Below are 15,475 nucleotides of genomic sequence, written 5' to 3'. Positions count from 1 at the left end.
AAGTGAATTAAGGATCTTTAATCCCCAAGGAGAGTGTTTCCACCAGGGCTAGTTAAGAGTAATTGAACTAATCCACTTTAAAAGTCAGTTCAGATTAGTTGTGCTAAGTGGCTGTGCAGATGAGGCCTGGGAGCACCGGGACTGTCTCTAGCATGCAATAATCACATCAATCTGCCTCCGGGGCTGCTCTGGGAGGACAGCTACAGCAGGGCTATTTTGCTATCGAGAGGCTGGGAGTGGTCCAAGACACTCAAATAAGAACACTAATAGAAACGTCTACTTGTGCTTGACAGGTGCCATCTGGTTGCAACTGAAGGCATTTTCCACATTTCTTTTCTGTACATACCATATATGCTGGGTATGGCCAAGGGGGAAAGCTGTTTTTATGGGCAGCTCAGGGACCAGGTTACTGGTCCAAAAAAAAAGTGCTGGCAGCATCTCTCATTCAAGCCACACTTGAAGCTCACATCCCCTCACTGAAATATGTAATGTAGATGTCAGGAGATGTATTGTGGGCTCAGTGGAGGACTGAAGGGACCACCTCCACCATACACTAATGGCTGGGGGTGGTTGTTTTCCCCATTTAGTGCTATCACATCCACCCCACTCTTCTGCAAGCTCCCAGGGTGTTACCCACTTCCCACTGGTTTCCACACCGGCTTTTCAACTGGTTAGAGCAAAAACAGTTCAGCCCCACACTCTTGCCACAGAAATAGGGAAAGGGAAGCTAAGAAGGGGCAACAGAAATCAAAGAGGGCTAACAACCACCCCAAACCCCATCCTGCCCCAGTTTCTACTGCAGGTCCCCCCCCAGGCAGCAGCACAGAGCAGGCTCAGCACAGGTTTTGCCTTTCTAGGAAAGAACCAAGCCCCTGTTTGATCCAAGCCAGTTCTTCCCCAGCTAAGAATAATCCCCCAGCTGCTGTTTGATTTACACATTACCATGGACGCGCAGTGTTTTTTATCTGGTAGATATAGAGGGGGAGAGGGAGCAAGTCTGCGTGTGTTCGTTCTAGTTAATGTTTCCTGTGCGGTTCGGGCCGTTATGCCTTACAGGTATGTTTATTCCACTACTTTAGCAAACCAGCAGACTTTTTAATGGAACTGTTGATATTTTTCCTGGCTGATCCTCCTGGAGAGCAGAGGCAGTGTACAAACGAAGTTCATTCCTAGCTCCAGCCTAAAGCTACTCTTCTCCTCCTGGGACCGCAGGGAATTGAAGGTTTCCATTGCACTGGTCAGATTTCTTCCTTCTCCGGCCTTCAAGTTTTAGATACATAAACAGAGGCGCTCAGGCAGCTGACAGTAGCAAGAGCAATGCGTGGCTGGTGCTTTATGCAAGGGCAGCAGCTGCACTGAAAATGCAGCCGTGCATCTCCCAGCAAGGCTCTGGAAAAGGAGAGCGGGTGCAACACTGCACCCTTAAAACGAAGGTTCAACCATACAGCTTGTTTTGAAGTCAGACCCTTGCAGGCTGAAGCTAGGGGTTTCCTGCTTATTAGCATTTCAGAGCTCGCTAAGCCATCAGTAGATCCCACACACATTTGTCTTTGAACCCCCTTTATTGTTGCAACAGGATCAGTAACTCCGATCTTGGACAGCTCTGCTTCATCAGGCACCTATAGAAGACACTTTCAGACCTTGTCTATAATCTAACAGCCCTTGGGGGTCCTGAGGAAAGCCAAGGGATGCGCACCAAGTCCCTGACTCAGCTCACAGCCTGCTCCCCCTGAAAACAGACTTGTTTTACAAGCTGAAGTACCCTGAGGTTAATGGATGTTCCCAAAGCCACACAGATGCTTGGCAGTCTCCCCTCTTCACGCCCATGGAGCAATGAGGCAAAACTTACCCCTGGCCTCTGAACACATCCAGACAGGTCAGACACCAGCTCTAAAGCCACTTCAATTGAAAGCACTTGAAAGGAGTGCTCCAAAGAGCTCTGGTAACAGAGTAAACAGCCCCACACAAGCAGGCAAGAGCATCTGTTTGAACAAGGCTACCCAACTGCCCCTGCCTCTGACCATGTGCTGCTGGCTCTGTCCAACAGCAACTGGAGCACAGCATCCCTGAGAGCAGCTCACCAGCCTCGTACCACACTCAGTGCTGGAGCAGTTAGCCTCCAGGAGCAGATGGGGTCACCACCACCCACCTCCACACCGTGAGATGGCCCCCTGCCTACAGCATGGCCTGCAAGGGAGAGCATCCAACTCCAGCCAGCTGCTGGGGGACATGGGAAAAATACAGCCAGTGTCACCAGGTAACAGGGTCATCAAGCCTGGTGCAGACCCAAGCTCCAACAAGTCAGAAAAGGCCAAGCCTTCAAGCTCACCTCCCCGCTCCCAGTGACAGCTCCAGCTCTCAGATTTTCCATGAGCCTTGCAGCAGCCCAAGCAAGTGCCTCAAGGGTGCTGAGGGAGGATGCCCTTCTCTTACCCTGGTACCTCCCACAAGGCAGCATCTGGGACAGCCCACAGGGAACCCAGTCCATGCACTTGGGGAAGACAGGACCACAAGCTCCCCAGAGGCAAACTGCAGTTAGTTTTAAGGCATCTCCACTACATCATAAGATTTGTTTCTGCATGGCTGTTGATCCCTCTGCAAGCTCAGGAGACAAATGCAGGATTATGCCTGGTCCCACTCCCCTCCAAATCTCTTTGGCCCAGCATCTGTCCCGCACCTTGCGGGGACAGGTCTCTGCCTATAAACACATCTTCATCAGCTACAGAAACCAGCATGGAGATTATGGCTTCAATCAGGCAGAACAAAGAATAGCCATGTAACACTGACCGCAGGGACTGCTCAAAGCCTTGTTTAGCCCAGTTCACACTCTCCCAAGAACAGGTCTTCAGCTTCAGTCCTCTCTTCAAACTCATGCTAAGCCTCTGGATTTCCAGAGTCAACATGGGACAAGCCAGAAGATAGAAATAGTCACCAGGGATGCAACACAGCCGTGCTAATGAGCCAAAGGAAGTGTTGGATCTTTGGTTAGACCCTGTAATTCAGCTCAAGTGGCTGTTTCACCTCTGGCCTGTCAGATCAACTTGCTAACCACAGACTGGGAAATAGCTCCCTGCTAGCTCCCAGCAGGAGATTTATCTTTGGCAGGGGCTGAAAACATCCCTACCCCCCTTCACCTTTGATTACAGAGGGGCCCAGAGATGCAGAAAGAGAGGTATGCTATAAGTTTGCCAGGTATTTCAAGATCTCACCTTACACTGGAAGAGGATTAGGGCTAGAAAAGAATTTTGTCAAGATTAAGCAAAACAAGTCAGTTCTTTTAAATAAAGTATCAGTTCTGGTGAACTGTCCCCAGAGGGGTTTGGGCTCCAGGATAGGGTTTCTTGTCAGAGGAGATGGGCAGCCCCGGAGAGCTGTAGCACAGCAGGGCTTGCAACAGAGCAGTAAGCTGAACTCTGTCACTGAGCTGGGCAAGCTCCACTGAAGTCACCGATTGCTCTGGGAGAGGTCCCTGTAACCAGCACCAGTGGGGCCAGCCCAAAAGGATTTGGCCAAGTTGGATCCTCATCCTAAGTGCAATCACTCAGCTGTTTCCCTGGGTACCTACCCAGTCCCACCAGCTGCCCTGGCTCCCAGATGAATACCCCACCCTGAGCTAAACTTGTCTCCCAGACACTCTGATGTCATAGCACACATCATAGCTCATTCATTCACATCATAACTCTCACCTGAGCAGGACCAAAGCTGGTTCCATACAGTGGAGAAGTTCAGCTCTACAAGCAGTGCCACTGCAAGAGGCGTGTAGTGCTGTGGCATGCCCCAGGTCAGTGGGGTTCAGATGCTCCCACGCCTGAGAAGGGACACTAGAAGTCTCTTTTGAGACTACTGAAGGAGGTATCCAGGCCTCCTCAGACCTGGCTGGGTTGGGATACTTGTGCTTGAGGCTAGAGAGCAGTAGGATGTAAAGAAGCTGAGAAACACCAAAACACACAGTGGCCTTCCTATGCTAAACTCGAGTGGAAGCACAGTTTCTTTGCTTGCCCGAGTATTTTGCGATGCTTTCTCTGATGCACCCTCATTTACACTCCGCAATGCTGAAAGGCACTGCCTTACAAGAGGCTCTGCACACCCACAGGAGACAGGGCTGACTGGTTTTTCCATGGGAATCAGGAGACACTGAAGTCAAAGCAAGATTTGGGGAAGCAAGCCATCTGGGAAAGGATCTGGCAGACCTTCTGCAGGCAAGACACCTACCCTTCCTGCAGGCGGTGAGGAGCTTCAGTGCTAAGGCCAAGCAGGGTAGATCCCCACCAGAAAAAACACACCCTACCAGCAGTCAGCTACCAGAGGTCTTAGCGCTGATTCAAAAAGTGAGGCATCGTGCTGGTCACCAGGGTAAACTGCAGCCCCTCTAAGCTCAGCTTCAGGCGTGGCCAAGGAGCACTATCTCAACATCCAGAAGATTGAACACTTCACCTTGGCAACTTCAGAGAGCAAGGTGCTTACTAACAGTAATCCTAGAAGATGGAGCTGGAAAGCCCTGCGAGAGGTCCTCTGCAACATGCAAAACTAGCTTCACCTACAATCTTCAGCTGCAGTCTAAGAGAAGTGCAGTTATTGCCCCCAGGGCTGCCTGGCTTTGTTTTGTTGCAATACCAAGCATGAGATCACCAAACTTTAAAAAAAATAATCAACCCACAGAGAAGACATTGCAATGAGGATACGTAAAGGTCTGAGCTCACCGTAATAGTAAAAGTCAGTCAATGCACCCAACTCAGCAGGGGGTCACACAGCAAGGTCTACTCTGGGAATTAGCTGTAGGCGGATCATGAGGACTAGGGCACAGCAACGCCTCTGTGCCATTTCTTTCAGGCGATCAGGCAGGGAAAGTCTACAAAGATCGCAGCAAACAAGTCCGTGAGAGCAACCTGCCAGGCTGCGCATGCCAGAGCTCAGCAGATGGGCACTCCTCTGTAACGTGAGCGCTTGGGTGATCCTGCAGCCCCCCCACCGACGGCCCCTCCAGCCAAGCCTACGGAGGGGTCAGCTAGCACCAGTGCACTCCTGCGCACGCTGTAGCAACACACAGCACACTCCCACATGCAGAGCTGGGGAAGCTGTCACATGCAGCTGATTGATGACAGCAGGGAACGTAAATAAGGCACTTTGTGGAGGTAGAATTTAAAGGGTAATAACTTGCTCTGACTGGAAGTTAGAGCAGGTATTCTTGAAGACATGGGTGAGCCTACCTCAGTAGATGCTCATCTGGCAGTGCTGAGGCTTTTGGAGCAGGGCCATGACCTTTTGGGAAGAAGTTAAGAGGTGCTTAACGTACAGAAGCAGGAAACCCAGTGTCAAGCCATGGGCTCTGTGCTTCAAAGTAATTCACCCTGGCAGCCTGTCTCACCTACCTGTACGTTACACAGGAAGGCATCACCCAGTGGTCAGACTCAAGACACACCCTTGTGTATCTCAAAGGAAACTTAATTTTGCTGGACTCTAACAATGGAGAAGAAAATTAAGTAGACCAAGAGCAGATGGAAGCTAATTCTTTTGCTCATCAGCTGACCTCTTCCAAAAGGACTTGGTCTTGAGAGCAACAGTTGCTTGACCCTACTTGCTTTGGGAGGCTGCTCTACAATTTGGTTTCAGAGAAGGTCAACATCAGACCAAGGTTCTGGCTAAGCTTCTGCCCGTTCCTCCCAGGACCGCCTTAGCCAGACAGGGCCATTTGACAGGTTTTTAAGCAAAGCTCAGATATTCCTATGGGCATCTCAGTACTTCATTCACATCTAGGGGAAATCACATGTTGCTCCACTGCACAAGAAGCTACCTCCTACTATGCACAGTAAATGGCCAATTATGCTACTTCGGTCTCTGGAAGACTCAGAACAGTTTTTTCCAAGAAAGGAAACTTTTGCTGCAATTGTGAAACTTGTCCGTCCAGCACACAGCAAATGCAAAAGTCAGAGCAAGCTAGTTTCTCCCCAAACTGCGTAAACATCTGGCTATCCAATTAATGCTATTTTAATGAGCTAGGCCAAATGAATCCGCTCATAAAATTCATGCCAACTCCCATACAGCATGACATCCCATCAACATCAACCGAACACTCCATGCTACCTTCCAAGCCAGCACAGACTCAGCATTAATGTCAGATACTGTTGAGTTTGCATGTTCTACAGTGGATGTATAGAAGAGCTGTTTTGCTCTGTGCTCTTTCCAAAGGAAGAGTTCAAGTTTTTTTAACCTGTCATTTCCCCTTCCCCCAAAAGAAATCCTTCAGCAACTGAATTAACAAAATACTCCCCACACCTTATAGAAGAATGATTTAAGGTCACAAGCAGACTGGAAGACCACATAGCACATGCAGGAGCTGCCTGATCCATTTGAAATAGAGCTCTCCGCAACAGCCAAGGGAAAAAAGTCAGAATAGATTTTTCTATCAGCTAGAGCAAAACCCGTAACTGCTATGTTTATCCATGTAGTCAAAATACTCCCTGTTCCACTTAGCACAGTGCAAACACGCATTACAATAAAATGTAAAGCTTACTGAGCTGATAAACTTCTTAAGTGTATTTTATGACAGTATCTCAAGAGATAAGACTCATTAGCACTTACAGCCACGATCTGAGGGAACCTTAAAAAGCAGGGTTACAAACAGGAGAAGAGGAAAAAAATTGCAACTAGATGTCAAAGACATCTTCTAAAGGGTTAACCCTTTCCACCCAGCACCATAATTTCTAGCTCCGACTCAGCTTGACCTGAGCTGGCTCCCCGGCTCTGGGTTCAATAAGCCAGGAAAACATATCCTACCTGTCCTGCCTGCAGCCAGACCGTGTGCTGGTCCAGAACCTGCAGCACCAGTCTCCCCGCAGCCACATGCTGCAGGAGGGGCAGTAGCCTCCCATCAGCATTTAACAGTGCAAGCAACAGGCCCTCTGCCTGAGGGCTGCTCGGATTGAGAAACCAACTGCATTAACATGCTGCAAACCACTAGAGAGCTTTTTTTGGCTGCAGAGAGAAAGGCTGCTTCATTATGGAGGGAAGCCAGAGGCTCAGCATGTTTGCAGTCTGGAAAGCCAGGTACATGAGACTCCTTGGATTGCTTCAACACACACCCTCAGAGAAGCACTGGGAAGCTGGCAGGTTGCTACCTGGACAGTCAGGGAATTTGGGGTAAAGAAGTTTGTGTCTAACAGACTTAGTATGAGCTAAGCAAGTGCCATCCCACCCAAGAGTGCTTTCTCCAGGAGGTAGCTGTAGCTGCATGGTTAGGCAGAGGGAGCCTTTACATACAGCAGATCAAGACAGTTTTAATGCATTGAGCCCTCTCCTCTCAAATGCCTCTGGCAGCAAACATTAGGGTAAGAGCTGTCTGTCCTGGTTTCAGCTGGGATAATTTCCTTCCTAGTAGCTGGTACAGTGCTGTGTTTGGGATTTAGGGTGAGAACAATGTTGATAACACACCGATGTTTTAGTTGTTGCTGAGCAGTGCTTACACTAGTCAAGGACTTTTCAGCTCCCCATGCTCTACCGACTGAGCAGGCTGGAGGTGCACAAGAAGCTGGGAGGGGGCACGGCCAGGACAGCTGACCCCAACTGGCCAAAGGGACATTCCATACCATGGGACATCATGCTCAGTACATAAACTGGGGAAAGCTGGCCGGGGGGGCCGCTGCTCAGGGACTGGCTGGACATCGGTCGGCGGGTGGTGAGCAATTGTACTGTGCATCACTTGCTTTGTATATTCTTTTATTATTTTATTTCAATTATTAAACTGTTCTTATCTCAACCCATGAGTTTTCTCACTTCTACTCTTCCAATTCTCTCCCCCATCCCACTGGGGAAGGGGGAGAGTGAACAAGTGGCTGCGTGGTGCTCAGTTGCCGGCTGAGGTTAAACCACAACACTGTCCCATTTGTACTCTACAGAACTCAAGTGACCAGAGAACCCAAGCCCTGAAGTTGCCACATTGCTCCATGCGATGGGAACAGAGGATCAATACAGAGCTTCTGGCAGCAGAAGTCCTTACACTTCTGGTGGCCTGACCCAGGAGACCATGTTCAAGACAGTCTCCCCCATGGGGATATTCCAATGTAGCATCTCCTCAGTGGTCTCCAAAAAAAAGCTTCAAAATCCCTATCCAACTTAAGTCCCTCTTCTTAGAGAGCAGCTATGCACAGAGACATAAGGAGGAGACAGGGCAGGCAAGTCTGGCCTTTAGCTCTTATGAGCTGAGCTTTCTAGGTCCCACCACCCCTGTGCAGCTCTGGTCAGCTCTACATCAGAAGCTGCCTCATGCAGTGGAAGCACTGGTTCAGTGATGCTCACTGGTTCAGTACCTCCTCTGGCTACTGAGACTCCAAGAATACAGATGCTAGTTCAGCAGCATCTTCTGGCTTGGCTTTTCCACCAAAAAAAAATCAAGAAGCCTTTAAATATCAATGTTTTGCCAAGGAAAACACAGGAATAAAAACACTGTCAGCATCTCCCCAAAATGAAGGGAATGGAGCATCCCTGGGACAGGAACATCTTCTCCAGGAGGCAATTACACCAAGTCTGCAAGCACAGCAGGTTAAACAGACAGAAAAATGAAGAAAGCAGCAAAGACTGACAAAACCCAGTCCAGTCAGAAAGTTTCAAACTAAGGAGCATCACATCTGCTTCTCCTTGCAGTCTTCCAGACCTTCCACTTAACCCTCCCCCTTCCCAATCCCACAACCTAATTCAATTACCTACCACTGAATAAGCCTTAAGGCAATTCTCATTACCCTGCGATAAAGCACAAGGCCTTTAATTATTAAACACTCATGGGCTTTTTGTGTTGGGGTTGTGGGGCTGGACTCCCTTTTATTGTTGTTAGCAGCTTCCAGAAAGCAAGTTAATCATTGACCGGGCCTTTCACCAGGAGACCGGAGTCCTATAGATTCCTGGCCTCCAGTTCTGCATCACCAGTCACACTAAAGAAAGTCACTGGCCTCCTCCTGCTTTGCCAAGTATCACTTAATACTCTAACAAGCCATCTTCTCCCCCTAGGGAGTTATCTGTAGCACTGGTGACCCCTGCAATAAAACATGCAGTATTTGGTGAGCATTGTATGCAGCCGCCGTGTCCATTAACAAGTTGAGTTCAGAGAGAGACGGCCCCGATGTCTTTCCAAGTAAGGGAAACTGAGGCACAAGGTAGTGATTCCCAAGCCTCAAGCAACACGGTCAGTCCAGTACATGAGTCCAAAACATACTAATCCAGGCCTGAATAAAGTTTTGCTCCATCCTCTGAGCACACTGCAGACGGAGGAAGCTTTCAGGTACCTCACACCCTAATTTGGGACAGATCTGAGTCCCTAGGACTGTAGATGCAGGTCTGGTGGACCTTAGCTGCATGCAGTTATTTTTCCAAATGCTCCTGGGTTTGTCACTGCCCTTATGGCACTTCAATTCCAGTGCCACCTTCAAGCACCTAGAAAGCAAATGCTGCTTCTGGGCATGGGATTCCCCTTCATAAAGGAATGGAGGTTAAACACTGCTTTCAACTGACCCAGAGAGGCCAACTTTGGGAGAGAAGCCAGTCAGGACTCAGACAGATCAGTCTCTACGTGACAATTCACCCAGCTCAAAAGGAGCAAGAAAAAGAAACAGCCAGGCACACCCTCCCTATTCCAAGGAAAACCAGAAATCCAGCACCTTAAAACCAGCATCGCCATCTAGAAAAAGCCAAACACCCCAGGGTGGGATGGCAAAGCCGCCCTCCCAGCCCCAGGAGCTGCCTCCTTACGCTCCAGCTGTGTTTGCCTGCGTGCCGCATTCCTCCCTCGCCACCCGAGTCCAGGTTTTGTTTTTTTGGGTTGTGCTGAGAACCAGCTGCTCCATCTCACACACGCCAGAGACGACCAGCGCGTCTGGAAAGCCAACACACTGCGGCCTGGCTAGGCAACAGCTTCCCGAGAAGTTCACACGCCTTCGGCCGAAGCTGCAAACGCAAGCGTGTGGCCCCACACTACCATCAAGTGACAGGTACAGTAATTCTTGATATGCAAGAGCCATGTTAGCACCTAGCATAGCCCGCAGGCTGGAAAAAACAGGCAGCAAAGCCTGCCAGCGCCAGTGGGCTTGCTTTTATTGGAGATGACATTCAAGCTGATGCCACGCGCTTGTAGTGTCAGAGTTCAGAAACTCATGCTAACTCTCAGCCTCCTTAAGAGCCCACCACCCCATCGGGGTGGTCACAACCCCCGAATACCCCTCCAAGTCCAGTATTCAGATCTTTTCTAAGTAATTTTAGCAGAACCACACCCTGAATTGCAGATTATGTAATATTTCTACCCCAGCAGCACCTAAAGCATAGTGGGGTACCTATTTTGCACCTGCCAACGGGAACAAAAACATATTGCACTTCCCACACCAAAAAGCCCCACCATGCAGTAAGGAACCTGCTCTCACTAGCGATGTGTTGGTAAATTAGGGCAAGCTATGCTTCCCCTCCCTCCCTCTCCCCCACAGAAGCATTTAAGGGTTCCTGTTGCCTGCGTGCAGTGTACAGATCAGTTACATTTATGAAGAACATTGCAATCTGTCAATATAAACACTATGTAAGCATGAGCCACTTGTAACATTACTACTGTCCTGACAAGTGTTCGCAGAGGGGGCAGAGCTGCCCAGCTCCTGCTGCCGCTGGAGGAAAGCGGAGCAAACCCCAAGCTGCAGAAACCAACACTTCTTCCAGCAAGAAAAAAGGAGGGGGTGCATCAAAACTGAGTCAGACTATAAATCAGAACACTCGGAAAGAAATAGAGGGGTTTTGATTTATGGCCTGGACAGGTTGCAACCTCAGAGCCACAGACCAGGCAGCTTAAGAAAGCAGCAAGCTCCTACAGGTCAGTTTGCCATCCCACTAGCACGGGGGCACAGCAGGACTGAAGTTAACCAGCCTGCCTGTCACCCCAGCATGGCTAATCTTGTCACCTGCCACTTCCAAAGCCCGGTAGTGCAAGACCCAACACAATTCCCAGACGCCGCTATGGCATTTCCACCACCCCCTAGCCATGTTAGAGAGAAGGGGAGGGAGGGGAGGTACACCCAAAGCTTTAAGGCACAAGAAAAGCAGAGAGGGGAGGAAAGTGAAATGCAATGCTTTCTCAGGGATCCCGGCAGTCTGGGGCTGCTCCAAGCTACCCCCATCAGCCAGCTGTAATATGGTGCAAATCAGTTTTCAGACAGCCCAGCTGCACAGGAGATGGCTGAACATAAAAGCAGGCTCACTTTTAGAACAGCCAGGGCATCTCAACAAGCCAGCCTCAGCTGACGCTTATCTCAAGGCAATGCTTCCCCCTCTGGTATAGACTCAGCCAGTAATAGTCTCCCATACGTACTCCTACCCTAAAATGCACCCTTCATCATCAGACATCCTGATGGGCAACTAAACCTCCCACAAGCCATCAGGTCCTGCTCAGTTTTGCAGGCATGCTTTTTCCTCTCTGGCATCAAGAAGTCTCCTCTCAGACAAGGCTTAGGAGCTGTAGCATCACCACATCCCTGAAGCCAGGCTCTTTCAGCGGCCTTCCAGTAATCGGTGCTAACAGACCCCTCCTGAGTAGGTGCCTACAGGGACTCAGCTCTGCTCACTGCTACACATCAGCATCACTTCAGGTCCTGCCTTTGCTGTGCACCAGCTCCAAGCTGGTCAAGCTGGCACCTGCTTCTCTCCTGCACCAGGGAGGTGGTCAGCAACACCCAGGGAGCAGCAGAGAGGCTGCCAGCTTAACCCTAGGTGAGGGACGAGCCTGCCCCTCCTTTCACCCCCGACAGTGAACTGTTACCTTCAGCTCATGTCCTAACCAGGCAGCTTGGGGATGGAGCAAAACAGCAGCAAGGGCCCCCATCTGCACCAACGCTTTCTCTCACATACACCAAGCTCTACTTCCAGAGGGCATTTATCATTTTTGGCTGCTTGTGCAACTCTCTAAGAAACCGGAGCCAGACATACAGAGAAGCAGCGGCCTCCAGTCATGGCCTTCCCACCCCAGTATCCCCCCCCAACTCCCTAGCTGCCCCTGTGGGGCAGACACAGACATAACTACATGCTGACACAATCTTGTTATCATGTAACCATGCCCGATTTCTGTCCCCATGCACTAATTCCCCCACCAGGCCACACATTTGGAGACACTGAATTCTTTCCCTGAAATAAGACATTGGGGATGGGGTGGAAGGGATCATCCACAGCTGTCCCTATCCCCCACCAGACCGTGGAACAGAGCAGCTAAGCTGCAGCTACAGCGTGACATCTGTTTAACACAGCCGCCTGCTGCCCTCTGCACCCCCCCCCCACCCACCTCCTCCGACAGGGATGTTAGCACCCGGAGCAGAGGGTCTAGCAGGCCACCGAAAGGTGTCAGGGTGGCTCTGATGATGCCTTGGACCGGGAAGGAGTTTTCCTTCCCCTCCCTAGAAAGGGTGTTGCATTAACTGAGCCCACTTCTGAGTGGCTCACTGAGCAAAGGGGGACCCATCCAGGTCTTTAGGTAAGATTTGTATTAGAATACAGATGTGCTTCCTCACCTGGAGCAGTTCCTCCATGCATGTGGCCACCTTTCTAGGCATAGCAAGAAGAGCTAACGCCAGCCTTCACAGGGCACTTAGAGAGGCACCAAGAGCCCTGCAGGAACATACAGCTTTTACCAGGTAAGACTTCTTTCCTTATCAATATCCAGAAGCCCGCAGCAAGGAGGGCTCAGCTCTTCCACACACACTTGTTAGATCACGTATCGCTGGGGATTAGCGGGGACCCCGGACCTCAGCACTGACTATTCCCCCATGTCCCCAGCAGCTCAGCAAGTGCAATCTCTGCTTTAGGCCTCTCGGAAGAACAAAGAGGAGATTAGCAGCAGATGCTGCTCCTTCGCTGTGGCTCTAACCAGAGAGCAGATGCTTTGCATAAGCAAACTTCACTGCACACCGCAGCAGCCCCGGAGCACTTGGAGTGCACATCTGGCTGGGTGCACATCTGGCAGCATCTCCTCTCCCCTCCTTATTGCCAGAGAGGGAGTCTCAAATCAGAAACAGCAGCCGCACTGAGACAGAGGGAATAACCCGAAGTAGTCAGGACAGACCTAGCAGCACACTTCCCTCAGCTCGACGTGTTCACTCTGAAGTTAAAATCTACACCAGCCACACCAGGCCAGAAGAGAAATCCCAGAAGCAAGCGACTGAAATGAGTTACCTGCTGCGCTACAGCAGATACCAACACCGCATGGATTAACGGGAGAGTTACAGCCAAACTCCTTACAAGCCCTGTCAGTCCCTAAGGCACAGTACAACTGCACAGTGCCGGTGGTCTTCAGCAGACACACAGGCTAACGGGCTCGGTACAGCCCTCTGTGTGCTGCTGGGAGAGAAGGGGGCTTTTCCTAAAACCCGAGGCACACAGGACAGGCCGTTGCCTCACAAAACCAGCCCCAGAAGCAGGAAGTTAAACAGTTCTTGAGTTGGAAACAGAAGATGTAAGTAGCACTGTTTGGAAAACTTTGCCAGACCACAAGCAATTGACAAGCCTCAACACCAGGATTTGTTTTACTGGAAAGGGGGGGGGGAAACCTCAAGTCTGCTAAAACATTCTCCAGGGCCGGTCCAGTGGCTCCTACCAGCGGTCACAACACAACATCCCAAAAAGCAGCAAGAACCATCACTCTTGAGTAAACTTGCACCGAAACCTCTTAATCGGGTGCTCGCATCCCACTCCCCTCGCAAACCGCCCCCATTTTGGGACAAGTCTTAAAAAAAAAGAGACAAGAGGCAGCTACGTCGACACCCCAAAAAGCAAAGGGGGGGGCGCGCAGATGGAAAGCCAGCGGACTTGAAGCCTCGCGACGTGGCCGCGGTTGCGGGGGGGGCTTTAAAGAGAGGGGGTGAGCAGGTTTATTCGGCTCCTCCAGCTCAGCCCCCCCCCCGGCCAAGGAAGGGGGGGGTGAGGGGGTCGGGGGGGGCAGGGAGCGGGGATCCACCTGCGCGGCGGCGGAGCGGGCGCGGACCGGGCCGGTAGCGCCCCCTGCCGGCCGCACCCCTGCACCGCGCACAGGTGAGCGCCGCGGGATGCGGCGGCTCCGCGCCGCGCCGCTCCGCACCCCACCCCCCCCCCCTCAGGGGACCCTCACCTCTGTCGGGATTAAGCTTTGCACCGTCCCAGGCTGGTGACAGCAGCGTGCACCCCTACCCCCCCCAAAAAAAAAACCCCACCAGCGCCGCCGGGGTGATGCCGGGACCCGCTTGCCAGCGCCTGGTGCTGAAGCACGCGCTTAAATTGGGGGAAGATAACGAGTTTTTTCGGGGCTGCCCCACGCCGGCGGAGGTTACAGCACGCACCTGGAGCTGGGCTCCCCGGCCACCCCGCTACGGGTCCCCTCCGTGCGGGCCACCGCCGCCCACCCCGTCGGGGACGGGCAGGGGGAGACGCTCCCTCCGCGCCCGCAGAGTTTCTGCCTGCGGCCCCTGGGAAAAGCACGGCGGCCCCCGGCAGGCAGCAACCTGCAGCTCCCGGAGAGCCCGGCCGTGCCAGGCAGCACGCCGAGGGGATTAGGGTCGCCCGGCTCCGAGCGGCGGAACGGGGAGGAGACGCGGGTACGGGGCTGTCCCTCCCCGTACCCCTCTCCCGGAGCGGCCGTCAGCGGGGACGCCCGCACCCGCCGGGGGAAAGGAGGCTGCCGGCGGCATCCCCCACCTCGGGCGGGACAGACAAGGTGCAAAAAACCCCTTTTGCAAAAACAAAACGCTAAAACAAAATAAAGTCAAAAAGGAGGAGCGGGGGGGGGGGGGGGGGGGGGGTGCGGGCGCGTCCGCGCTGAGCGCCGGGCACCTACCCGAAGTAGGCGGCGGAGGGCCGCGGGGCGCAGGCGAGCAGCCCTAGGAGCGCGCAGGAGGAGAGCCATCCCAGCAGGACGTGTCCATCCAGCATCTTGCAGCGGCGGCGCCGGCGCTGCTCATCTCGTTCCCCCGCCGCGCCCGCTGCGGCCCCGCCGCCCGCCCCGCTTCTTATAGCGCGGCCGGCGGCGAGCGCCCGGCCGGCGGCGGGGCGGGGCCGGGGCGGGGCCGGCGCGGCGGGGCGGGGCCGCGGCGGCGGGGCGGGGCGGGAGGCGGTGGGGACACGCCCCCGGGGGGGCGGGCGCCGCGGCGGGGCCCGGGGGGGGGGGGAGGGGGGCGGGGGGAGAGGAGGGGGGCAGCGGGGCGGCGGGGTGGAGAGAGCGGGGCGGGATGGACGGGACGGGACGGGGAGGGGTGTGCAGGGGACGGGTGTCCCCGGGCGGGGTGTCGCGGGGCTGGGTGTGACACGGCCGGGCAGGAAAGGGCCGGGTGTGCAAGGGCTGGGTGTGCCAGGGACGGCCAGCGGTGCAAGGGCCGGGTGTGCGAGGGCTGGGTGTGCCAGGGACGGCCAGCGGTGCAAGGGCCGGGTGTGCGAGGGCTGGGTGTGCCAGGGACGGCCAGTGGTGCAAGGGCCGGGTGTGCGAGGGCTGGGTGTGCCAGGG

At 53.0% G+C, this 15,475-nt stretch overlaps 1 protein-coding gene across 1 annotated transcript in view; it reads right to left on the bottom strand.

Annotated features, from left to right (window-relative positions):
• Window positions 1-14,920, bottom strand: part of WNT9A (Wnt family member 9A) — a 56,897-nt gene extending 41,977 nt beyond the window's left edge. Inside the window, exon 1 of the mRNA XM_076332381.1 lies at window positions 14,813-14,920. Coding sequence (XP_076188496.1) covers window positions 14,813-14,907 — 95 coding nt within the window. The 5' untranslated portion in view covers window positions 14,908-14,920. The remainder of the gene's footprint in view (window positions 1-14,812) is intronic.
• Between the last annotated feature and the right edge of the window lie 555 nt (window positions 14,921-15,475).

This window comes from Aptenodytes patagonicus, chromosome 2, assembly GCF_965638725.1.
Source record: "Aptenodytes patagonicus chromosome 2, bAptPat1.pri.cur, whole genome shotgun sequence".
Classification (NCBI taxonomy): domain Eukaryota; kingdom Metazoa; phylum Chordata; class Aves; order Sphenisciformes; family Spheniscidae; genus Aptenodytes; species Aptenodytes patagonicus.
The sequence above is the reverse complement of the archived record's forward strand: the minus strand, read 5'-3'. Positions and strand labels throughout refer to the sequence as shown.